Source organism: Mauremys mutica, chromosome 10, assembly GCF_020497125.1.
Source record: "Mauremys mutica isolate MM-2020 ecotype Southern chromosome 10, ASM2049712v1, whole genome shotgun sequence".
Classification (NCBI taxonomy): domain Eukaryota; kingdom Metazoa; phylum Chordata; order Testudines; family Geoemydidae; genus Mauremys; species Mauremys mutica.
Window position 1 is genome coordinate 39,425,319 of NC_059081.1, and position 22,366 is coordinate 39,447,684.

The window sequence follows — 22,366 nt, forward strand, 5'->3', positions numbered from 1 at the left end:
TGTGAATTGATACTTTTTAACTGAAGGTTTATATTAGAAGTAAATGTGATTCCCAAGATTTAGCCTCTAACCTGCAAGCTACCAGCTGTGTCTGTGTGAAGCCTGCTCAAAGAAATACTTTGTATAAAACTTGTTAAAAGTCAATTGACTCTAAGTGCCTGTTCTCTAAGTGAAACTTTGTAGTCACTACTTTACTTTGTAACGGCAGCTGTAAGCTGTTAATTGGTTAATTGACATCAATTGCCTCTAAGTGCCTGTTCTCTAAATTGGTAACACCCCGAAAGGTAAAGAGACAGTGAAATAGGTGTGATTGAGATAGAGAATGTATGTGAATGAGTGCCTAGTTTAAACAATGAATGAATGGTTAGGGAGTTACCAGCCTGAAGAATTCAGTGTCTGCTGAAGAAGGTGTCAAGTGGGATCAACCAGATGACCTTCTGAGGGCAAACTGGAATTGACCCCACTATACCTCAAAGGAAGGAAATACAAACATCTGATAACATGGAGCCAGCCACCTGCTGATTGATTTAGCAACAGCAGAATGAAGCAACTCATGGACTGACATAGGAATAAATTCCTATAAAACTGGACTCTAAAGACTGAGGACTTTGAGTCTTTGGCTTTGGCTACACTTGCATTTCAAAGCGCTGCCGCGGCAGCGCTTTGAAGCGCTAAGTGTAATCAAAGCGCCAGCGCTGGGAGAAAACTCTCCCAGCGCTGTCCGTACTCCACTTCCCTGTGGGGAATAACGGACAGCGCTGGGAGCGTGGCTCCCAGTGCTGGGGCTTTGACTACACTGGCGCTTTGTAGCGCCGCAATTTGCAGCGCTGCAGAGGGTGTGTTTTCACACCCTGCTGCAGCGCTGCAAATTTGTAAGTGTAGCCAAGCCCTATGGTTCTGCTGCCAGCCTCCAGGAGCATCAGGTGCACATGAGCCGGACTTGGCTCCACTCTTGTGTACAGGATACCTGGCCAGTATTCTGTCACAAGCAACTTAGGCTGGTAACTATAATATCTACACAGAACTTGTATGAATGATTGTGTGAATAAATATAAATAAGTAAGCATAGGAATAAGTAGCCAAACAACGTTGTTTGCTATTATCTTTTATTTTATTATAGTATTTACAATAAATGTGACAAATGTCTTTTCCCCTTTAATAAGATCGTGCTGGTTTTTATTATATTGGTATAACAGCGCTAGGGTTAGGGGTCCCATGGGCCGGGTGCCCGGCGCTAGGGTTAGGGGTCCCATGGGCCGGGCGCCCCGAGCTAGGGTTAAGGGTCCCATGGGCCAGGAATCCCGGCGCTAGGGTTAGGGGTCCTATGGGCAGGGCACCCCGGTGCTAGGGTTAGGGGTCCGATGGGCAGGGTGCCCTGCCCCAGGGTTTGGGTTCCTATGGGTAGGGCGCCCACCCTAGGGTTAGGGTTCCTATGGGTAGGGCACTTGGAGCTAAGGTTAGGATTCCTATGGGTAGGGCTTCCTGCCCTAGGGTTAAGGTTCCTATGGGTAGGGCACTTGGAGCTACAGTTAGGGTTCCTACGGGTAGGGCACATGGCGCTAGGGTTCCTAAGGGTAGGGCACTTGGAGCTAGGGTTACTATGGGTAGAGCTTCTCGGCCTAGGGTTAGGGTTCCTAAGGGTAGGGCACTTGGAGCTTGGGTTAGGGTTCCTAAGGGTAGGGCTTCCCCTCCTAGGGTTAGGGTTCCTATGGGTAGGGGTTTCCGCCCTAGGGTTAGGGTTCCTAAGTGTAGGGCACTTGGAGCTAGGTTTTGGGATCCTATGGGTAGGGCTTCCCGTCCTAGGGTTAGGGTTCCTAAGGTTAGGGCACTTGGAGCTAGGGTTAGGGTTCCTAAGGGTAGGGTTTCCCGCTCTAGGGTTATAGTTCCTAAGGGTAGGGCAATTGGAGCTAGGGTTAGGGTTCCTATGCATAGGGCGCCCCGCCTGAAGCTTAGGGTTCCTATGTGTAGGGCTTCTTGCCCTAGGGTGAGGATTCCTAAGGGTAGGGCACTTGGAGCTAGGGTTAGGGTTCCTACGGGTAGGGCTTCCCTTCCTAGGGTTAGGGTTCCTAAGGGCAGGGTCAGCTTTAGGAAGTGCAGGGCCCAGTTTAAACAGTTTTGACGGGGCCCTGGCAGGGATGACTTAAAAAAAAACCCCAAAAACCCCCATGTAAAAAAAACACGTGGAGTTGTATTCACTGGGCGGTGCTCTGAGTTTTTGGCGGCACTTCGGCGGTGGGTCCTTCACTCGCTCCAGGTCTTCAGAAGCACTGAAGGACCCGCTGCCGAAGTGTCGCCCAAACCCAGAGTAAGCGAAGGACCCGCCACTTAAGTGCCGTTGAAGACCCGGAGAGAGTGAAGGACCTGCCGCTGAAGTCCCAAAGCGCCGCCAGGTGAGTAAAAATTAAAAAGGCACCTCTAGCCAGGGAAGGGAGTCTCACTGGGCACGGGACCCGATTCGGGGGAATTGGTGGAATAGGCCTAAAGCCGGCTCTGCCAGTAGGGCAAACCAGGGCCGCCCAGAGGATTCAGGGGGCCTGGGTTAAAGCAATTTCAGGGGCCCTTTCCATAAAAAAAATTGCAATACTATATTCTCGTGGGGGCCTCTGCGGGGCCCGGCGCAAATTGCCCCACTTGCTCCCCCCCACGGACGGCCCTGGGAAAAATAAACCTTCTGCATCTCGGCACAAACCCAGTTTTGAGAAAACTTCTTTACAAGGTATCACTGGTTCTCAGCATCAGCTAGTGCTAAAAGGCACTAAAGCTCATTAAAAGGGTTGGACAAATATTTTCCATCAAAACTTTTTCTGGATTGAAATCTAGGGGTTTTTAAAAAGCAGAAAAAAAAATCACGGACAATGTCTGCTTTCCTTCAAAATTTGTTGTGGTTTTTTTTGATTGAAAAGCTGAAATTAGTCTGCCAAAACCTGAATATGGTTTGGGGTTTCAGAAGTGTGTGGCCAAATATTTGCTGCTTGCTGTGTTTGATTGTTTAAAGAAACAAAGTCTGCTTAAAAAAAATCCAAACCTTTCGAACCACCTCAGCTCGTTGACCAAATGCCTGAGCCCATTCAGTCAGAGATTTTTCCAGGTTTCTGATGGTCTGCTGGCTTCCTTGACTCATAGCTGTCTCCATAACTTTGTTCATTTAGGTTAGAACATAAGAACAGCCATATTGGGTCAAACCAAAGGTCCATCCAGCCCAGTATCCTGTCTACTGACAATGGCCAATGCCAAGTCCCCCAGAGGGAGTGAACCTGACAGATAATGATCAAGTGATCTCTCTCCTGCCATCCATCTCCACCCTCTGACAAACAGAGGCTAGGGACACCATTCCTTACCCATCCTGGCTAATAGCCATTAATGGACTTAACCTCCATGCATTTATCTGTTTCCTAGAGACTGGCTCCATGGGGTCCCTCACAAACTGGAGACGGTTACTGTGGGTTTGTCTTTAGTATAGCTTATGTACATACTCCACAAACTGAGCATTTGAGCTTTTTCCAGAATCTGGGATAAGCCTATGTTGTCAAAACTGAAATGCTCAAAATAGCACATGCATGTGAATGGACACAGGGTGCTAAAATTAAATTAACCCAGGGGTTCTCAAACTGGGGGGTCAGGACCCCTCAGTGGGTCACGAGATTATTACTGGGGGTCATAAGCTGTCAGCCTCCACCTCAAACCCCGCTTTGCCTCCAGCATTCATAATAGTGTTAAATATATATAAAAAAGTGTTTTTAATTTATAAAGGGGGGGGTCGCACTCAGAGGTTTGCTGTGTGAAAGGGTCACCAGTATAAAAGTTTGAGAACCACTGAATTAACCCCTCTGGAGCCTCAGGGAATGTAGGGGAGGGGAGGTCTCCCTTGGTAGGGTTGGGAAGGATATTGCTCTTCTCATGTGATCCCTCCCCCAGCAGCTAAGGGGGATCCCTCCCCTGAGATGAATCTCCCATGACACTGAAATTAAATATAGACTATAATTTGGCATTTGAGAAGTGAAAGGGATGGTAGCCCTAATGGAAAAGCTAACAGCTTGGCTCTTCTGCAAGCCTCAAACTGCTGAATGAGCTTTAGGGTAGGGAAAGCTGTGCCTCCCCAAACAGCCTGGCCCTGCCCCCTATCCGACCCCCACCCACTTCCTGCCCCCTGACTGCCCCCCCCCAGAATCCCCAACCCATCCTGCTCCTTGTCCCCTCACCATCCTCCAGAGACCCCACCACCACCGCGGACCCCCACCCCTGCTCCCTGTCTGCCCCGACCCCTATCCACCCCGCTGAGTCCTGACAGACCCCCAGAACGCCCACAATCCAACCCACCCTTGTTCCCTGACTGCCCCCCCCACATCTGCCCCCTCCTTCTGCCCTGACTGTCTCTGGGACTTCCTGCCCCTTGGCCAACCCCCCCAGCCCCTTACCCCTGGCTCCCCCCTCACGTGGAGTCTCAGCGCATCCAGCAGCTTCCCTCGACAGCCGCAGCCTGTCTCAGGCCCGACCCCTGAGCTCCGCCCCGCTCAGAGCCGCGTGGTCAGGGGGCGGGGCTGCGAGCTACAGGCTGAGCGGAGGGAACTCAGGCCCCGCTGGAGCTCGCAGCCCCGCCCCCTGACCACGTGGCTCTGAGCGGGGAGGAGCTCAGGGGCCCCGCTGGGCCCACGCTGCCGCTGTCCGGGACGCTGCTGGATGGGCTGAGGCTCCGGGAGTCAGGAGAGGGGCGGGTGGGGAGCCTCAGCCATTCTCGTGGGGGCCCCTGCGGAGTCCAGTCTCCACCCCAGGGCTTTCTTGCCCATGGACAAGTTTGTAAGATCAACCCAACTCACGGGAGCGTCCCAACAGAGTAAACGCCTGGCGGCTGCTCAGCAAATCCAACGCCTTTCAGCGCACCACGCCTGGGTGCGTGGGGCACCAACAGGAGCCCCCAGCACGGCCAAGCCGCGACAGAGCTGAGTTCTACGGGGGGTCCAGGCTAGGTGCGAGCCCGGCTTGGGCTCGCTGTATGGCCGAGCCCAGGTTCCCTGCCTGGCGTAGCAGACGGGGGCGGTCCCGGCCCCTCTCTAGGGTCTAGGTCAGCAGGCTCCGCTAATCAAACCTCTGCGCCATTCCCGCCCTTCGGCGGGGCGCGGCGCCGAGCAGGGAGGGAGGCGGTCCCTGGCCGCCCGTTGCCGCCCCCCGTTCAGTGCAGCGCCGCCCGCCTGATCCTCCGAGGGACGCGCAGCGCAGGAGGCCGCGGCCCGAGCAGGAGCCGGGGCTCCGGGCAGCTGCTCTGGCGGGAATGGCGGGCGGGCCGGGCTGAAAGGAGCGGAGCCGCGTCTCGAGGCCGCCATGAGGCTGCTGCGGGCTCTGCTGAGAGGCGCCTCCCCAGCCGGCCTCCCGCAGCAGGTGGATTTCTACGCCCGCTTCTCCCCGTCGCCCCTCTCCATGAAGCAGTTCCTGGACTTCGGTGAGTGCCAGGCTCCCCCCAGCCCGGGGCGCCAGGCCGCCCGCCCGCAGTCCCAGGCCGCCCGCCCGCAGCCCGCCCGCGCTGCGCTGACCCGTCCGCCTCCCCGGGGCAGGAGGCTGTACCGCGCCACCAACGCCACGTGGGCAGAGGAGCCCCTGGCTCCAGCCTAGAGACCGGGCTGCAGCGTGAACTCCTCCAGCCTATGTGACCACTGGCGGGGTGGGGGCTGCCAGTTCCACCTCTGCTCCGCGCTCACTCCAGTCCTCCCCAAGGCTTTACCCGGGCTCCTCTGGCAGCGCCTGCGGTTCTTCAGCCCCCAGGCGCCTCTTCTCCTCCTCCAGCGTGGGGGGTAGGTAGCGGTATGGGCTCTGCACCCTCCTCCCCTTCTCAGGCCCGCAGAGATAGAGAGAGCGGACTGGGCTCATTGCTCACAGGAGGGGACCCCCGAGTAAGTTGCTGGGCTCTCCAACCCTCGCCACCTCCCAACTCTGGCTCCCCCCGAGGCCTAATTGGCTGCTCTTTCCCCAGGAAGCGGGACGGTGGGGCAGGCAGCCCATCAGAGGGGGTTTTTGGCCAGGCAAGGACTGAAATTCAATAGAGCGCTGCCGCTTGAGGCCTCATCAGGAGACTGGGTACAGCTGTGGCCAAAGTTGTCGCGCTAGTGAATAAATGGATGACAACTGGCAAGAAAGCAAAATATCTTGCAGAGTTTTTAAAATCAGAATTGCAGTCTACCACTAGAGAGCGAAGTGCCACACACAAAACAGTCTTAGAGGCAGACATTAGAAACCTTATCAAGTCTAGGTATGAAGTCACAATGCAATGGATCCAGTTTCTGTAGATTCATCTCTTTGATAAATTATAAGTACACATACCTGGGGAACTGGGTCTAACACCCTTGTCCATCAGGAGTCAAAAACACAGGCTTCTACTATTTCAGTTAAAGAAGATACCCTTCAGCTGTTCAAAGTTAAAGGTCCCTTTATCCATTCAACATTTTTTACATCATTATTCATTTTACAATATGTTATGTAAAGACAAATGAGTATCCTTTATATATAAAAAGTCTATTCTAAATAATAAAAAAATTTAAATAAAACTATTACATTAAAATTAAAATGATAAATGATCTATAGCATTACATAGTAACAACTGTAATCATTCTATTGAACTAACATGGTTATCTCTAGCTTGCTTCTTGCTTGCATATATATACCTGCCCCTGGAAATTTCCACTACTTGCATCCGACGAAGTGGGTATGCACCCACGAAAGCTCATGCTGGAAAACGTCTGTTAGTCTATAAGGTGCCACAGGATTCTTTTCTGCTTTTGTAATTATTCTATGTATACTATATTTGAACAAGGATTGTAATATTGCTCAGTTACTTTTTAAAACAAATATAGGCCCAAAAACTACTGTCTCCCCCTTACAGTGAGAATTTGCTTTCAAGGCAAATATTTCCCACAGCAAAGCAGTAATTAATGTCTAAACACTGATGTCCATAAGGTCATGGCTAACCCGAAAAAATGTTCAAAATATATCAACTTTTTGACAGATTCTCAAAAGCTAGAAAACCAGCTGCTGAGGCTAAAAATTGTAGTGGATATGATTTTGTGCTCAGAGGTAGGAGTCTGGCAATAGTACATGATCAGACATTCTCTATGCATTACAGTAGGATGGCTTTTTCAGTCTGGATTTTCTTAGTTTTCTTTTTTGAAGCTGCACCATTCACACAGACACAAAACTTGAATATTCCATATCAAGTCTACATTAAAAGAAAGTAAAGATCACAAAGTCATATTATGTCATACAGGGTGAATTGATTTAAGTCAAAGCAATTTAAATCACTGATTTTAGTCGTTGATTAAATCAGCAAGCAGTAAGCCTTGATTTAAATAATCCATTTTAATCTTGTTTTGTACTTTGTACTTTTTAGTTATTGTCCTAAAGAGATGCGGATTCACATTTTAGTAGCCATTAAAACACATTGATTTGCAACTAAACAAAGCTTTTACACTAAATTTGGTGCTTCTTTTTGCTAACCAGGTAGATATACTGCAGTGGTTCCCAAACTTTAACAACATGTGAACCCCTTCCACTAAAATGTCAAGTCTCTTGAATCTCCTTCTAAAAATGAATATTTCCTGGGATTTTCTCCTTTACCTGAGTATAAATTATAAAAGCAGTGATCTTGGAAATATCATTGTTTTATGACATGCTTATTACACACTGTTTATTATTAATTATTATTCACCATTACAGTATTTTATTACATTATCAAAACGGCAACACTCTTCCAAGATCTCACTTTCGTAGCTTGTATCACTTTGAATAAGCCTGTTATAAGACAAGGCTCCTATGTTTCATCAAGGAGTATCAGATGTGAAACAGCATGAAGGTATTTAAGAAGCCAACTTAAAGAGTTCCTCCTACACAAGCATTCAGGTCTTGAGCAGTCCATGCAAACAACGCATGTTACAACAAAGCTTAAACTTATTGTTTTTAAAATTATTTTGAAGAACACTAGCTGCCTGGTTAATTTTGAAAACAGCAAAAAATATGCACCTCCCTTTCCGTTTCTTATAAGGAGTCTTGAAGTTTAAATTTCCTCAGTGTGTTAGATATGCTTGCTTTGATCTGCTTAGCTCTTGGAAGTCCAGGGGCTCTGGGCTACTGGCCCTACGGGGTCCCTATGGACAGCTCTGTCCTCCATTAGGGAATTTTTTCCCGAGAACCCCGTGTAACATTTCGCAAACTTCCAGGGGTTCACGAACCCCAGTTTGGGAACCACTGATAAACTGTATCTATAAACATATTTATGCATTTGTACAGCTTTACATACATTTATTTAGGTACTACATATTTTAAGTTATTAGATTTGTTTAATTTTTTACTTGCGATTTATGTCCAGCTTAATTTGGGTCGCAATTCACATGCACTTAAAAATGCACAAAACCAGCATTTTAAAATGTTTATTATTACTTAAATAAAACTACCTTAAATAGTAGTTGCTGGATATATAAGAAAAAAGTTTATTAGAACATGTTTTGCATTTAAAATTAACTGATTTATTTAACAAAGGAAGTATTACTGTAGTTAGTGAATTGAATCAATTTTCTGGTCACTATGTATTTCAAGATTTTAGAACTAGTGGATCTCATCCTCTTATACCTAGTTTGTATACATAAATTTGAAGAGGAAAACAAGAGTTCCTTCTTTTTCAACTCAAATTTGTTAACTTTGAATTTAGCTAGTCATTGAACTCAACTAGTTGAACAAATTGAAATGAAGAAAATATTCTCTCTGCACCTGCAGAAGAGGCTAATGCTGTCAAAAAATTAGTTTAGCACTTCAACAAACTCTGGTTCCAGATGCTTAGGCAATGGCTTTCATCAGGTCAGTGACTGAGTCTTTAAAACTTCAGCAAATATCTACTAGTTATGTTTATTTAATGTAAGCGATTTTAATAGATTATCACCACCTATGCTAAGTTCTAAACTTACCATATTTTCACATTTAATTTTAAATAGTTTAACATAAAAATAAATCTAATTTAAATAAAAGATTTTTTTAAAATCATCGATTTATCCTGATATCATAGCTAAGCTACTATAAATAACCTTAACTCTGTGTCCTGCTGCAGGTGTTACTTCAGTCTTTAATTACATGATCACTATATTGTTTCTCTACAGCAAGCATTGTTTCTCTGCAGCACGCCCAAGTTAGACTGCACAGGATTTGAGGCAGTTGTTCGATTTTTGAATCCTCATTGTTCAATTAACAGATGCACTCATCCAGTACATATTGTCCTCCAAATTTATGACACAGTAATGGCAAAATTTGGTCCCAATTATTACACTGATTTACAGAACCTTTGTGTCACTCACTGTGTATCTCTGCCTCATTCCCTTGCACCATCCAACTTGAAGACTGATGAAAGAAGTCCTATAGAAAAAAATAGTATCTCAGTGTGATATTAAAGGTTGATGTCAGTGGGACTATCCACAGTGCATAAAGTTAATCACATGCATAAATTTCACAGGATTGGGGTCTGTCTCTTGTGTAAATTACAAATACATTGGGTCTCTTAAATCTTAATGCTGATGTTTTCACTATCTTAGAAGGTGCACATTGTGGAAGAATAGATCTATTTAATGGGGAGCTATTATGGTTTAGGCCTTTATTCAGGAATTCACTGTTCATAGGTGCACAACTGCACTTGCTTGACACCCCATTTCAATCACAGACAGGGTTCCCTGTGGTGTGCGTGCATCCAGTGAATTTCAGAATCAGGGTTTTATGTTCTGAGGCTTGTTTGGAGAACATATATGTGATGGATTGTTATATTGATAAAGCAACTGTCACTTTAGAGCCATCTTGGCTCATCTGCATACTGCCTTGGGTTAGTGAAAATCTAGTAATCTCTCTTGTGATAAACTTGCTAAGTATGACAAGGAACTCATTTTACGTGAAACTGACTATTCCATCCTACAGATTGAAGTGTTCTCATAATTAATTAAAAAATACCAGGGGTGTGAACTAAAAGTATTGTTACTCTGCACATGAGCAAAGAAGAGTTCCATTTTTCAGTATTCTTGTAAAAGATAAATAGATTAAAAAAAAAAAACTACGTTAGTTTGGTTCTTGTGAAAGACCAGCTGACAGTCCAGGAGACTGAAGTCCTGGAATCAAAAATACTGGAGTTGGAAAGATTTGACTTGATGATCAAAGTCTATCCCCCTTCCAGTGCAGGATTGCTCCCTATAGTACATTTTCTAGCGTTTTTCTAGTCTAGTTTAAAAGTCTTATTTAGCCGCATAAGTAAGCTGCCCCATGTTTGTATTGCCAATGTGCTTCAACCCTTCTTTTAAAGGACACCTGTAGGTTGGGAATGAAGGATTTCTCACCCTCCCTTCCCACCCCCATATTTTAGATCCATGATCTCAGCTAAAGCTAACAGTGCCATTTAGTGTCACCTGTGAAAGATGAGTTGGTTCAAGAAAATTCTCGTTGACTAATATTTTGTTGTGTTTTCATCCAAGAGCAAGTTTTTATGCCTACATAAAGTTTGACAGTGCATGTTTTTCATGGATTGGATCCCTTGACAGTTCCATTAAACAGTACCTCTAACTTGTGATTGGTTGTTTATTTTTTTAAGATATAGTCTGAAAAGGAATTGGTCATTTTAGAGCTCTGAGTCGTTCTCCAGTTTTAAGGAACATTCTACATTTGAGCTGAATCAGGCTATCTGTTTCATCGCATACCAAGTCGGGCATTGTGGCAAAAATGTTGGAGAAAATGCGGCCCATTCACATACCCTTTAGCTTAGGGAAAGATGCATAGATCTAGAAGATAGGCGATAAAGAGCTCTGGTCTTACCTTGAGTTATCACTCTTTGTTTCTGGACATTTTATAGACCTTATTGCTGACAGTGGTGTCAGGTCTGTACCCTAGCAAGTATCATCTAGTCCATCCTCCCATGCTGAGGTAAAACAATAAAAGAGAGAATTTTTTATTAATGATAGAGCCTTTATTGGGATGTGAAGGTCCAGGGTTCAGATCCTGTTGATCCACATTGTTTTATGGTTGCATGTGATGACACCCTTCCCCCATGCCACAATACTTTTTGTAAGCAACTGGCTTATTTAATTCATGGTGAAAAATATCTTTTAAAACATAATTGTTCCTCAGTGACAAAATGACTAGTATCTGCCAATTTTTGTTTTAAGGTGAAATAATACAAAGGGTCATATCCAAGTTATGCCTGTGTTAAAATCTGGTCTAATTTAACCTCAGAGCCAGACCACAAAAATGTGCAGGAAAATAGTGATCTATATTATGTTAACTATAAATAGCTATCTATAAATGTTAACTATATTCTGATTTTTCCAAATATATTTTGGTTTTAGGATCTGAAAATGCTTGTGAAAAGACTTCGTTTATGTTTTTGAGACAAGAGTTGCCTGTAAGATTGGCAAACATAATGAAAGAAATAAGTCTGCTTCCAGACAACCTGCTAAAAACACCTTCAGTTCAGCTGGTGCAGAGCTGGTAAGAACTGTCTTGTATTTATTATTTTACCTTTAAGGGTTATTGTTGTGCAAGTGTACTAAGAAATACTAAGTATATTACGAAACTAAGCAGTTGCGAAAGAAACTTCACATACATAGTTGTTAAATGGTAGCATTAAACAATTTCTTCTGAATGTGATTGTTCCTATCTAAAATTCTATTTTGAAAATATCTTGGTCTATATTGATAGATTGAGAGAATGTTGAGTATTTTACTTCTAGCTGATCATCATGTTTTTACTCCTTGCTTTTCTTTCAAGAAAAAACAGACTAGTCAGTTTCACTTCTGTTTGTAGTTCATATTCAGTCAATTTCATTCATCCTTCTAGGTTGAAGACATTGAAAAGACATTTGTTTATGTTTAAGATGTTTCCTAATTTTAAGGTCAGAAGGGGGGAGCATCATGATCTAGTCTGACCTCCATAACAAACAGAATCTCAACCATTAGTTTCTGCATTAAGCCCATAACTTTTGTTTTATTACAGCATTTCTTTTAGAAAGATATCTAGTCTTGATTTAAAGATTTCAAGTGATGGAGAATTCATCATATCCCTAGATAAATTATTCCAATGGTTAATTGCCCTGACTGTTAAATTAGTACCTTATTTCTAGTCTGAATTTGTCTAGATTCAGCTTTCAGACATTGGCTATTATGCCTTTTTCTGCTAGATTAAAAAGCTGTCAGCCATTAGAAATCTCTTCATTTAAGTACTTATAAACTGATTGAGTCACCTCTTAACCTTCTTTTGGAAAATAAGTAGATTAAGCTTCCAAAGTCTGACTAGAGGCATGTTTTCCAGACCTCAAGTCATTCTTTTAGCTCTTTTAAAAACCTTTTCCAATTTTTCAACATATTTTTTGAATTGTTGATACAAGAAGTGGTGCAGTAATATCTCTCCATGCAGCATTAGTGAGACTATCACCTCCTCACTCCTGCTTGATTTTCCTGTTTATGCAGGGAGTCCTCGGACTTGCGTTGTAAGTTGAAACCGCTTTTCCTATAGGAATCAACGGTATGAAGGGGGGATTGGTTCCTGAACCAAGGCTTGATACACTATTTTCACCACAGTAACCCAGATTTTTGTACTAAATGACTGATAGCTGACTAATGTTGCAACATCAATGTATTTATTGTACACTGTGTTTTGTAAACAGCATCCAGATAAATATATAAACTTACATATGCTGCTCAGAATGCGGGCAACACAGGCTCAGAAACCAGGGAGAACGGTATATATGTTGAGCCTCAGCCAATTACTGTTCAAGGTTTCTGATTGGCTGAGCCGGGGCTGGGAGCCAATCAAAAACAAGCAGCAACCCTACCCGGCAACAAGCTACCCTACTGCCTCCAAGCCAATCAGAAGCGACCCCTTCCAGCTCCATACCAGTATAACACATTCAGGAAGTGATTTCAAGCAAACTTTATGCAAATCGAGCGTCCTAAGAAGGAAACAAGCGTTGTAGGGGCCACTCGTTGTATATCCAAAGAGTGTGTTAGCCTCTTAGCTACAGCATCACACACAAGGCTTGTCTACACTCCCCTATAGTTTGGACTACAAGGGTATGAATAGCAGCGTGCACCAAAGTGCTGCTGTCTAACTCCCCTGTCTGGACACTGCTTGTGTGAACTAAAAGGTTCCTGTTAATGTGAACTTTTATTATGCGCTCACCGTGTTCACACGGGGACATTACAGAGCAGCACTTTGGTGCACACGGTTATTCACACCCTCACAGTCTGAATTGCAAGACAATGTAGACATCGCCTAAGATTTCATGGTCAGTTGATTATCTGCCATTACCCCATATTCCTTTTCACTGCCCCTGCATTCCAGGATACAGTTCCCCTTTTGTAAATGTGATCTACATTCTTTGTTCCTAGATGTGAGTTTGCATTTGGATGTATTAAAATGCATGTTGTTCAAATGAGCCTGCCTTACCAAGCAATCCAGACCTGTATAACTGGTCTGCCCCCTCAATTTTCTATTGGGCCAATGTGTCATCTGCAAATTTTACCAGCCATGATTTCTTGATCAATAATCCAAAAATATATTTAGTAGATCCCTGCGGGACAACATTAGAAACACCTCCACTGGATGATGGCACCTTACATAGTTATTTTGTGATCTAACTAGTTTATAATCCACTTGATAAGGACTACATTAATTTTGTGTAGTAGTTATTCCATAAGAATGTCATGTAGGAGTCAGAGACATGCCTTACAGAAGTCTAAATGTATTATGTCAGTTACCTTTATCATTTTGGGTGAGATTATAACTTTGTTAGCTAAAGCTTGAAAAGACCTGTTTTCCATGAAATAATGCTGAGTGGCATTGATTATGCCACAGTCCTTTAATTCTTTGATCCAATGCAATAATTATTGAAAAGCTGATATGAGATTCAGTTTCCTAACTGCCAGTTTGTACTCATGGCTATCTCCTTCCTATTTGTTATAATATTTTTAACAGCTACTTTCATTTCCTCTCTTAATCAGGATGGTTTTAAGCTAAAAAGCCTTTGATTGTGGATTTATATTTTTGGAGCAACTAGAATTCTTAAACAACTCACAATTAACATTCACATTTTGAGGTTTCAGTTTTCCTACCACTCATTTTGCTTGCAATTGTGTAACTTTGGGAAATTGGCGTTTTTAAAGCATTAAGTATAGGTACTACTGGTTAGGACTATTCTATTTGCACATAAATGGCATTCAGTCATGATCATTTGCATAAAGGCAGCAGTCAATATATGTCCACCAGAATGAGGTCCAGTATAGAATTATCCCAAATTGTTTGCAATACTTGTTAGAAAGTTATCAACTATAATTTAATCATAATTAAAGTTATCATCCAAGGATGTTATACTAGTGGCAACATGAGACCTCTGACTTATGTCTCCAGTATTGAAGTTCCCCATCATAATGCAATTTTTCTTTCTATAAATTATAAGTAGAAATTTAAGGAGCTGCTGATTCTGTTCCTTCAACTGATTTGGGGGTCTATAATGGACTTCCACCTAGTAACTCCATCTTGTAATTTATCAGGTAGAATGTTAATTCATAATCATTCCAGGTCCTGTTCTTCTGAATTATCAATATTTATTTAGGTTCCTACCTGCCTCCCCTTCTGTCGATTCTCTTTCCTAAATAGTGTATCCAGTGATTTTAACATTTCACTTGTGACTCACCCTGTCAGGTTTCAGTAATACCAATGTCAGATTTCTGATAGTAAATGAGCATTTCCAGTTCTTCTTGATTCCCAGCTGTCTAGCATTGGTATATTGGAGAATAAATTTGATTGCCATATGCCCCTCGATTCTTTATATGCATGCTATCTAGAGTCTCAATTATATGCAATGTGTTTACCCCCTTAGATGCATCCTCCCAACTACTTTAGCTAGTCTGTTCCCCCAGAAGATTGGTTCTCCTTCTTCTGAGTTGGAGGCAGTCCAAGCCCTACATCTTTCTTTCTCCACAGAAGGTGATCCCAGGTTCCACAAAACCTGTTTTACACCACTTACCTAGCCAACAGTTTACCTGCAGTATCTTCTGTTGTCTCTCTTCTCTCACCACTGGGAAGAGAAGATCCAAGATCCTTACCTTCCTCTCCCTTCTAAGATCTTGGAGCCTTCAATGATCTGCAAAATGTATCTCCTGTATTTCTATTGGATAAGTCATGGAAATATTGGATTTGTTTTGTAAAATCTGATTTTAACAAATATAAATGTTCGCCCAAACTGACAGTTATGTCCCTATTAGTAGTTGGTTTTTCAAGACATTTTCCAGAAAGTTACCATTACTATACTGAACAATCATGCACTAGCAGTGAGATTAAATACATGGTCCAGTACTGAAGGTCTTTCCATTTTTAGGTTTGTTATTCGTACCGTGTTGTATGAATTTAATATAGGACTACTTTTCTGTTGGCAGTAATGTTTTTGTTTTGCTGATTAAGAGCTTTAAGAGATTAGCTCATTTCCCCCATACATCACTTAAAATAAATCACAGCATTAGCCATACCAAATATGTAAGTATGGCAGGAGCTTACTTGGTTTGGCTTTGGGCTCACTCACTGCCTCTGTTTCTCTGTTTAGGATTTCATTCCCAAACCACACATAGGCTCTCATGTAGCAAACACGTCCCTTTGTCGGTTCTGATTTATTAAAACAACATCACAGTTCAGTGTCAGCTTAAATCAAAACCAGTCTTTCCTCAGCTCTACAGTTCCTTCAGCCCCTGGCTGGGTGTAATAGGTCCTTCCCAACCCTAGGTCCTTCAGCTAGTGTTTCCTAAAGACTCTTTCCCTTAAGGCCCCATACCCTCATGGCAAATAGCTCTACCCAAGTCTTTCCCTCTGGGTGCTATAGAAAGTCCTTTCCCAGGTATTCTCTAATCCTAGCTCTGTTACACGAGCCTTCCTGTACTCTGGAGATCTCTCCTTCTCTAACTGAGCAGACTCCCTTTTGTGGGAAGTACCATTGCTGATCTGAGGATCGGGTGGCTTCCTGATTATCACCTGATCCCTACTTCAAAACCTATCACCTGGTAAGCCAGTCTAGACGGTCAGAATGAGCCCCGTCCTTTTTAAAGGGCTAATGCACCATGTGGCAATAAGCATGTTACTACTTGTGTACTGGGTTGGGTGAGTGGAGGGGTCTGCCTTCAGTGTGTGGGTGTGTTTAGAACCTATCCTCCACCCAACCCCCACTTACTTCCCTGCATAAAGATAGTTTATTGGATTTTGAGGGGCAGGTCTAATTTTGCACTTTAAAACATCATCTGAAGAATTTGACTTTAAGATCAGCCCTGCAGCAAATGAATCATTATAATTTTCATCGTTTTAAATGTAGCTGCTATACTGAACATTACTCACTTAAAAACCTGCTGATGCATCAGGTCCTCCTGGGGGAATTCTGCACCAAAAAATTAAAAATTCTGGGCCAAAGTAATAATTCATTTAAACTACAACAAAGAAATGTATTTTCTGCACCCCTCAGAAGCAGTTCAGAGGCTTTGGGGAGTCAGGGGTAATGGAGGAGCTGAAGGAGAGGGAAGTAAATTGCTGAGAAGAAGCCTGGGTGTGAACTTGGAGAGTTGTTGGGTTGGGTGGAAAAAGTATGGAACAGGGGGTTTTTTTGGGTGTGGGGGAGGGATTGTTAGGGAGTTGGGGAGTCTGGTTGACTCCTAGCCTCTCCCATTCGGCCAAGTACATCTGCCCATGTCTCCATGTGGCCCTGCACCCCCTGCTCTCATCCTCATGTGTCCCTGCACCCCACCCCCCATCGTCCCTGCATCCCCATTCCCCCCTGCCTCAGTCTATCCCCCAACTAGCCCTTCTGAACCCCAGTCTATGACCCCTCAGCAGCCCTGTGTGCCCCACTCTGTCCATCCCCACCATATCCTATCTCCCCTCATCTGGCCCCCACAGGCATGTTGCTGTGAGAAAAGCAGCCTCTGCTCTCTCCCTATCGACTCCTAGCTCCTATGGTGTGAGGGCTGCCCTCTATTTTGCTGCCACATCAGCCCCTGGTAGGTGAAAGGTGTCACTGCAGCGCCTCTCCAGCAGAATGTACCGGTATTTTCTGTGGAGAAAAAAAAATCTGCAGGGGACATGAATTCTTCACATGTGCAGTGGCGCAGAATTCATCTAGGAGTAATCAGGTAGAACTTGTAATGAATTTAATGAGTGTTAAATTCACATGAAAGTGAAAAATTGACAGGGCGGCTGCTTATATAATAAAATAAAAATGTGTCAATTAAGCAGTTACATTATGAAAGACTTACGGGAATGTATTTTATTGGGGAAGTCGCTTATTTCATGAATTTATTTAAAAAAGCAGAACAGGATAAAACATTTTAATATATATTATAGAAAAACTGACTTGTTTATGAGTTATCACAACCTCGAGAAGCAGTCTCAAATTGTGTGCGTACAACCCTGCACCTAAAAGGTTTTTTAAATTGGCCAGGTAAATAGAACACTATGTTCAATTTGTTACAACCTGTAAAAACTTGGCATATGTGTAGTTCTCAATAAAGCTGTCAAAATGGAGTGCAAGAAAAATATGACTAACTTCTTCGAGTGTGAAAAACATTTTTAAATGATTTTGAGTTTTAATGCTTTTTTTATCCATTTGAATTATTAAAATTTTTAACAAACTTAAAAAAATAATCTTTTGGTAGGAGAACAAGCCAAAGCATTTTCAGCATACAAGATATTATTTTGAAAGTTGAAAGTGCCTGAAAGTAGGGGCTAGTAACCTTACCTATAACATGACTATGCCAGGGGTGGCTAACCTGAGCCTGAGAAGGAGCTAGAATTTACTAATGTACATTGCCAAAGAATCACAGTAATACATCAGCAGCCCCCCATCCGCTCCACCCCACTCCCAGCGCCTCCCGCTCACCTGCAGCCCTGATCAGTGCCTCCCTCTTCCTCCCCGCACCTCCCAGTCAGCTGTTTTGTGGCATGCAGGAAGCTCTGGGAGGGAGGGGGAGAGGAGCGAGGGCACTGCAGGCTCAGGGGAGGTGGCAGGAAGGGGTGGAGTGGGAATAGGGCCTGTGGCATAGCCGGGGGTTGAGCAGTGAACACTGCCCAGCACACTGGAGAGTTGGCACCTGTAGCTCCAGCCCTGGAGTCGGTGCTATACAAAGAATTGCATATTAACTTCTGAAGAGCTGCGTGTGGCTCCAGAGTCACAGGTTGGCCACCCTGGGTCTATGCTTTTGTTCCTGATCACAAGCTAAGAAATGTTAAAAGAAAATTGTTAATGTCTTCACAAAATAGAAGATCTAGATGGAATATCATGACAAAAATCTACCATACAGGATTTATGTTTTAGGTATGTCCAGAGTCTTCAGGAAATCCTTGACTTTAAGGAGAAAAGTGCAGAAGATTCAGAAGTTATTCATAGGTAAGTGTGTTTTTTAAATACTTTAAAATATGTATATTTATAAACAATGAATGGCAATTGATGGTTCAGATGAAGAAAATTTCTAAGGGTATATCTACTCAGCAACTAGACACTTGTGTCTGGCCCAAGCCACCGATTTGGGCTTGCAGGACTTGGGCTGTGTAGACTTCCACGCTCCGTTTGGAGCCTGAGTTCCAAGACCCTCACACGTTGCAGGGTCCTAGAGCCTGGGTTCCAGCCTGAGCCCAGAAGTCTACACAGCAGTGAAATAGCCATGTGAGCCCGAGTCGGCTGGCATGGGCCAGCTGTGGGTGTCTAGTTGCTGTGTAGACATACCCTAAGGGCCTTGACCTTTTAGTAACGGATCATAATATGACTCACAGGTTTTCACTAAATCAAGAAAAATGAATGTTCCTTTTGTTTGTTTGATTTACCAAAAGTATAATTCTGGTCCCCAAAACTCAGTTTCTGTGAAATTGTAGAAAGTGAGTATGAGTAGAATGGTCTGGTTTAGATAATGGCACACAGGGGCGGCTCCAGGCACCAGCACGCCAAGCCACGGGGGGCGCTCTGCCGGTCGCCACGAGGGCGGCAGGCAGGTTGCCTTCAGAGGCATGCCTGCGGAGGGTCCGCTGGTCCCGTGGCTTCGGCGGACCTCTTGCAGACTGCCGCCGAATCCGTGGGACCGGGGACCTCACGCAGGCAAGCCGCCGAAGGCACATATCTAGAGCCGCCCCTGATGGCACATGCAACCTTTTACTTTTAGTCCAGTTCAAGTCACCAGTGTCTGAAGGTAGTTACCATCTGACAGCCACATGGTGATCTGTGCAAACATTGTTGGTCTCACTTCAGTTCTTACTGAAAAATATCTGTAAAACCCCCTATTATATATGGCACCGTTATTGGTAATTTCAGTTTAAATGAGGCTCAAGAGTGACCTATCTTTTTCTGCTAGGCTGGTTCTATACTATATCAGTAAATAGTGGGCTTCACTTTCCTTTGCTGACAGGAATTTAATGGGTGTTAAATTCACTTGAAAGTGAAAAATTGACAGTTCATTAATGTTAGGTTTACAGATACTGTGATAACAATCCGGAACCGACACAATGATGTAATTCCTACAATGGCTCAAGGTGTGATTGAGTACAAGGAAAGCTTTGGTGTTGATCCAGTGACCTGTCAGAATGTGCAGTATTTTTTAGATCGTTTCTACATGAGTCGCATTTCAATCAGAATGCTCCTCAATCAGCACTGTAAGTACTACTGTTAAAGGGGGAAAATCATGAATGGAATGTGTTGGTATATCTTACATTTATCTTTAGGTATTGATTATTTGCTCAAATATGCTGCTTACAGCATCGTCTTGATCCATTTGGAAACACCTGTGTATGCCTATAAAGCATTTTTTTTGTCATCAGCAAAGCAAATGAACCATTTTTCTTTACGAATGCTACAGCCAATAATTATAAACTATGCTTATTCTGTTCCATTCAGCAACACTAAAGACATGAAAACTGAAAATTGTGAAATCGCATTGCCTATTAAATGTTATTTTCTTTGTTGGCAGCTTTGCTGTTTGGTGGAAAAATTAAAGTTAATCCAGCTCATCCAAAACACATTGGAAGCATTAATCCTAACTGCAATGTTGTTGAAGTTATTAAAGGTAAATTCAGGCAGACCAGCTGAACAAGAATTTTGAAAAGGTACATTAAAATCTATAGAGAGAACTAATATAAATCAGGTGGTTCTTATATTGTACTAATATCATCCTTATGTGGAACAGAAAATTCCAGTTCAAATTTAATATGTTTTTGTAGTTCTACCAATATTTCAGCTTTTGTGAGAAAATATGAAAGGTCCACAATAAGAGTGCAGAATGATTTTGATTTTTAGTTGATGATCTTTCCAATAAACTACAAAACATCAGAAAAAATACATTTCCCTCCTTTTTTCAATTTACATTTTTCTGTTTTGATTTCATGTAGATGGCTATGAAAATGCTAAGAGACTTTGTGATTTGTATTACATGAGCTCTCCAGAACTTGTGCTTGAAGAGTTGAATGGTAAGTGTGTGGGGAAATTGGGGATCTTCCTCTTTCAAATGAGGAGCATCAGTCTGAGCAGAAGGTTTAATGGATAGTTTTCCACTGTTGGTCTAACAGTGTCTAAGGGGTCTGCAAAAGGTTGTTGTTACCATAAAACAGTGGTTTTCAACCTGGGGTCCGTGGACCATGTCTAAGATTTCCATTCCATTTGGACCTCCATTTGAAATTTTTTAGTGGTCTGCAAAAGGAAAAGGTGGAAAACCACTGGTCTAACAACTTTTAACAGCCCTGTTCCCCCTTCCCCAAGATCTTTTATATCTCTCCCCGCCTTTGTCTTTACAGTATGCCTATAGCTTTCTCATACGCTCATCCTCTCTGTGCCTTTGTCTTATTTTTCCCTCCTAACTCCTTTTTTATCGGTACAATTCATAGATCCAGTCAGTATTAAAGCTGTATTCCAATTTCTGTCTTTCATTTACCTATCAACTACTTGACTTATGGGTCCAATTAGGTACTTAGATGTGGCCATGTAAACAAGTATTTGCACCACCAATTGTGACAAAACAGCTTTTGAAAAATTGACTACAAGCATTCCTACACAGATGCAGCAGAACTCATATCTTAAAAACTAATTGGGGATTGAGGAGTTCATAAAATCAAAAAAAATAATGAAATTGAATATCTCAAAATTACAGTGGGCACAGTGCATAAACCATTTTTTAGTCCTTAAAACCCCTGCAAATCAATTTCCAATGCAATAAATGCATTCAAACGTGAAGGAATGTTGACTTGTTTTTTATCAATATAATTTTTGTTACGTGACTTTGGTTTTTTTCACCATTGGGAAAAATGATTCGTATAAAAGGTCATCTGTAAGATTGGTGTTTGTAAAATTGAGGTTCTACTGTACAGAAACATGCACGTGTATGTGTATATTAAAGTTACTTGAGCTCATCCAAAATATATTGGTAGCATTGATCCAAACAGCAACATTCCTGAAGTTATTAAAAGTAAATTCATGCAGATCTGCTAACAAGAATTTAGAGTGATCTAAATTGCATCTACAAATAATTGCATGAGCAAAAATACACCATTTATTCCTGCAAAAATGAGAGCACACAAAGGAAAGCCTGATTAAGATTGGACTAAAAGTGAGGCCTTAATTATATTGTATAAGCACTTACCAGTTTTATTCTTTTGACTTTGGTAAGTTTATTATTCTGTGTCAAGGTAAAATATGTTCTCCTCCATACTCTGAGCCTGAGGGTTGGAAATATTTGTAGAGAAAAGCATGTTAAATTGCTGCAGGTGCCTCTTAGAAATTTTGATTGTATTATGAAGTATGATCAATCACACTGTAGTTTACAGTGTAGTTACAGTTTAGATATACAATCATAGAAATGTAGGGCTGAAAGGAATCTAGAGAAGTCATCAAATCCAGCCCCTGGCGCTGTGGCAGGACCAAGTAAACTAAGGCTGTCCCTGACAGGTGTTTTATCTAATCTGTTCTTAAAAACCTGTGATGGGGATTCCACAACTTTCCTTGGAAGCCTATTCCAGAGCTTAACTACTCCTATAGTTAGAAAAGTTTTTCCTAATATCTAACCTAAATCTCCCTTGCTGCAGATTAAGCCCATTCTTGTCCTACCTTCAGTGGACATGAAGAACAATTGATCACTGTCCTCTTTATAACAGCCCTTTACATATTTGAAAACTGTTATCAGGTGCCTCCTCAGTCTTCTCTTCTCAAGACTAAATATGCTGAGTTTTTTTTAACCTTTCCTCACAAGTTTTGTAAACCTTTTATAATTTTTGTTGCTCTCCTCTGGCCTCTCCCCAATTTGTCCATATCTTTCCTAACGTGTGGGACCAGAATTGGACACAATACTCTAGCTGAGGCTTCACC

General features: G+C 42.8%; 1 protein-coding gene across 9 annotated transcripts in view; it reads left to right on the plus strand.

The window, feature by feature from the left end:
- Positions 1-4,645: 4,645 nt before the first annotated feature.
- Positions 4,646-22,366, plus strand: part of PDK1 (pyruvate dehydrogenase kinase 1) — a 28,959-nt gene continuing 11,238 nt past the window's right edge. For 5 of the 9 annotated variants that reach the window (XM_045032751.1, XM_045032753.1, XR_006582704.1 and 2 more), the window contains exons 1-6: positions 4,649-5,434; positions 11,346-11,487; positions 18,344-18,415; positions 19,484-19,668; positions 19,983-20,078; positions 20,401-20,478. In XM_045032751.1, coding sequence (XP_044888686.1) covers positions 5,317-5,434; positions 11,346-11,487; positions 18,344-18,415; positions 19,484-19,668; positions 19,983-20,078; positions 20,401-20,478 — 691 coding nt within the window. In that variant the 5' untranslated portion in view covers positions 4,649-5,316. Of the gene's footprint in view, positions 5,435-11,345; positions 11,488-18,343; positions 18,416-19,483; positions 19,669-19,982; positions 20,079-20,400; positions 20,479-22,366 lie in introns of all 9 variants that reach the window. The other 4 variants (XM_045032755.1, XR_006582707.1, XM_045032756.1 and 1 more) reach the window with 3 other exon arrangements.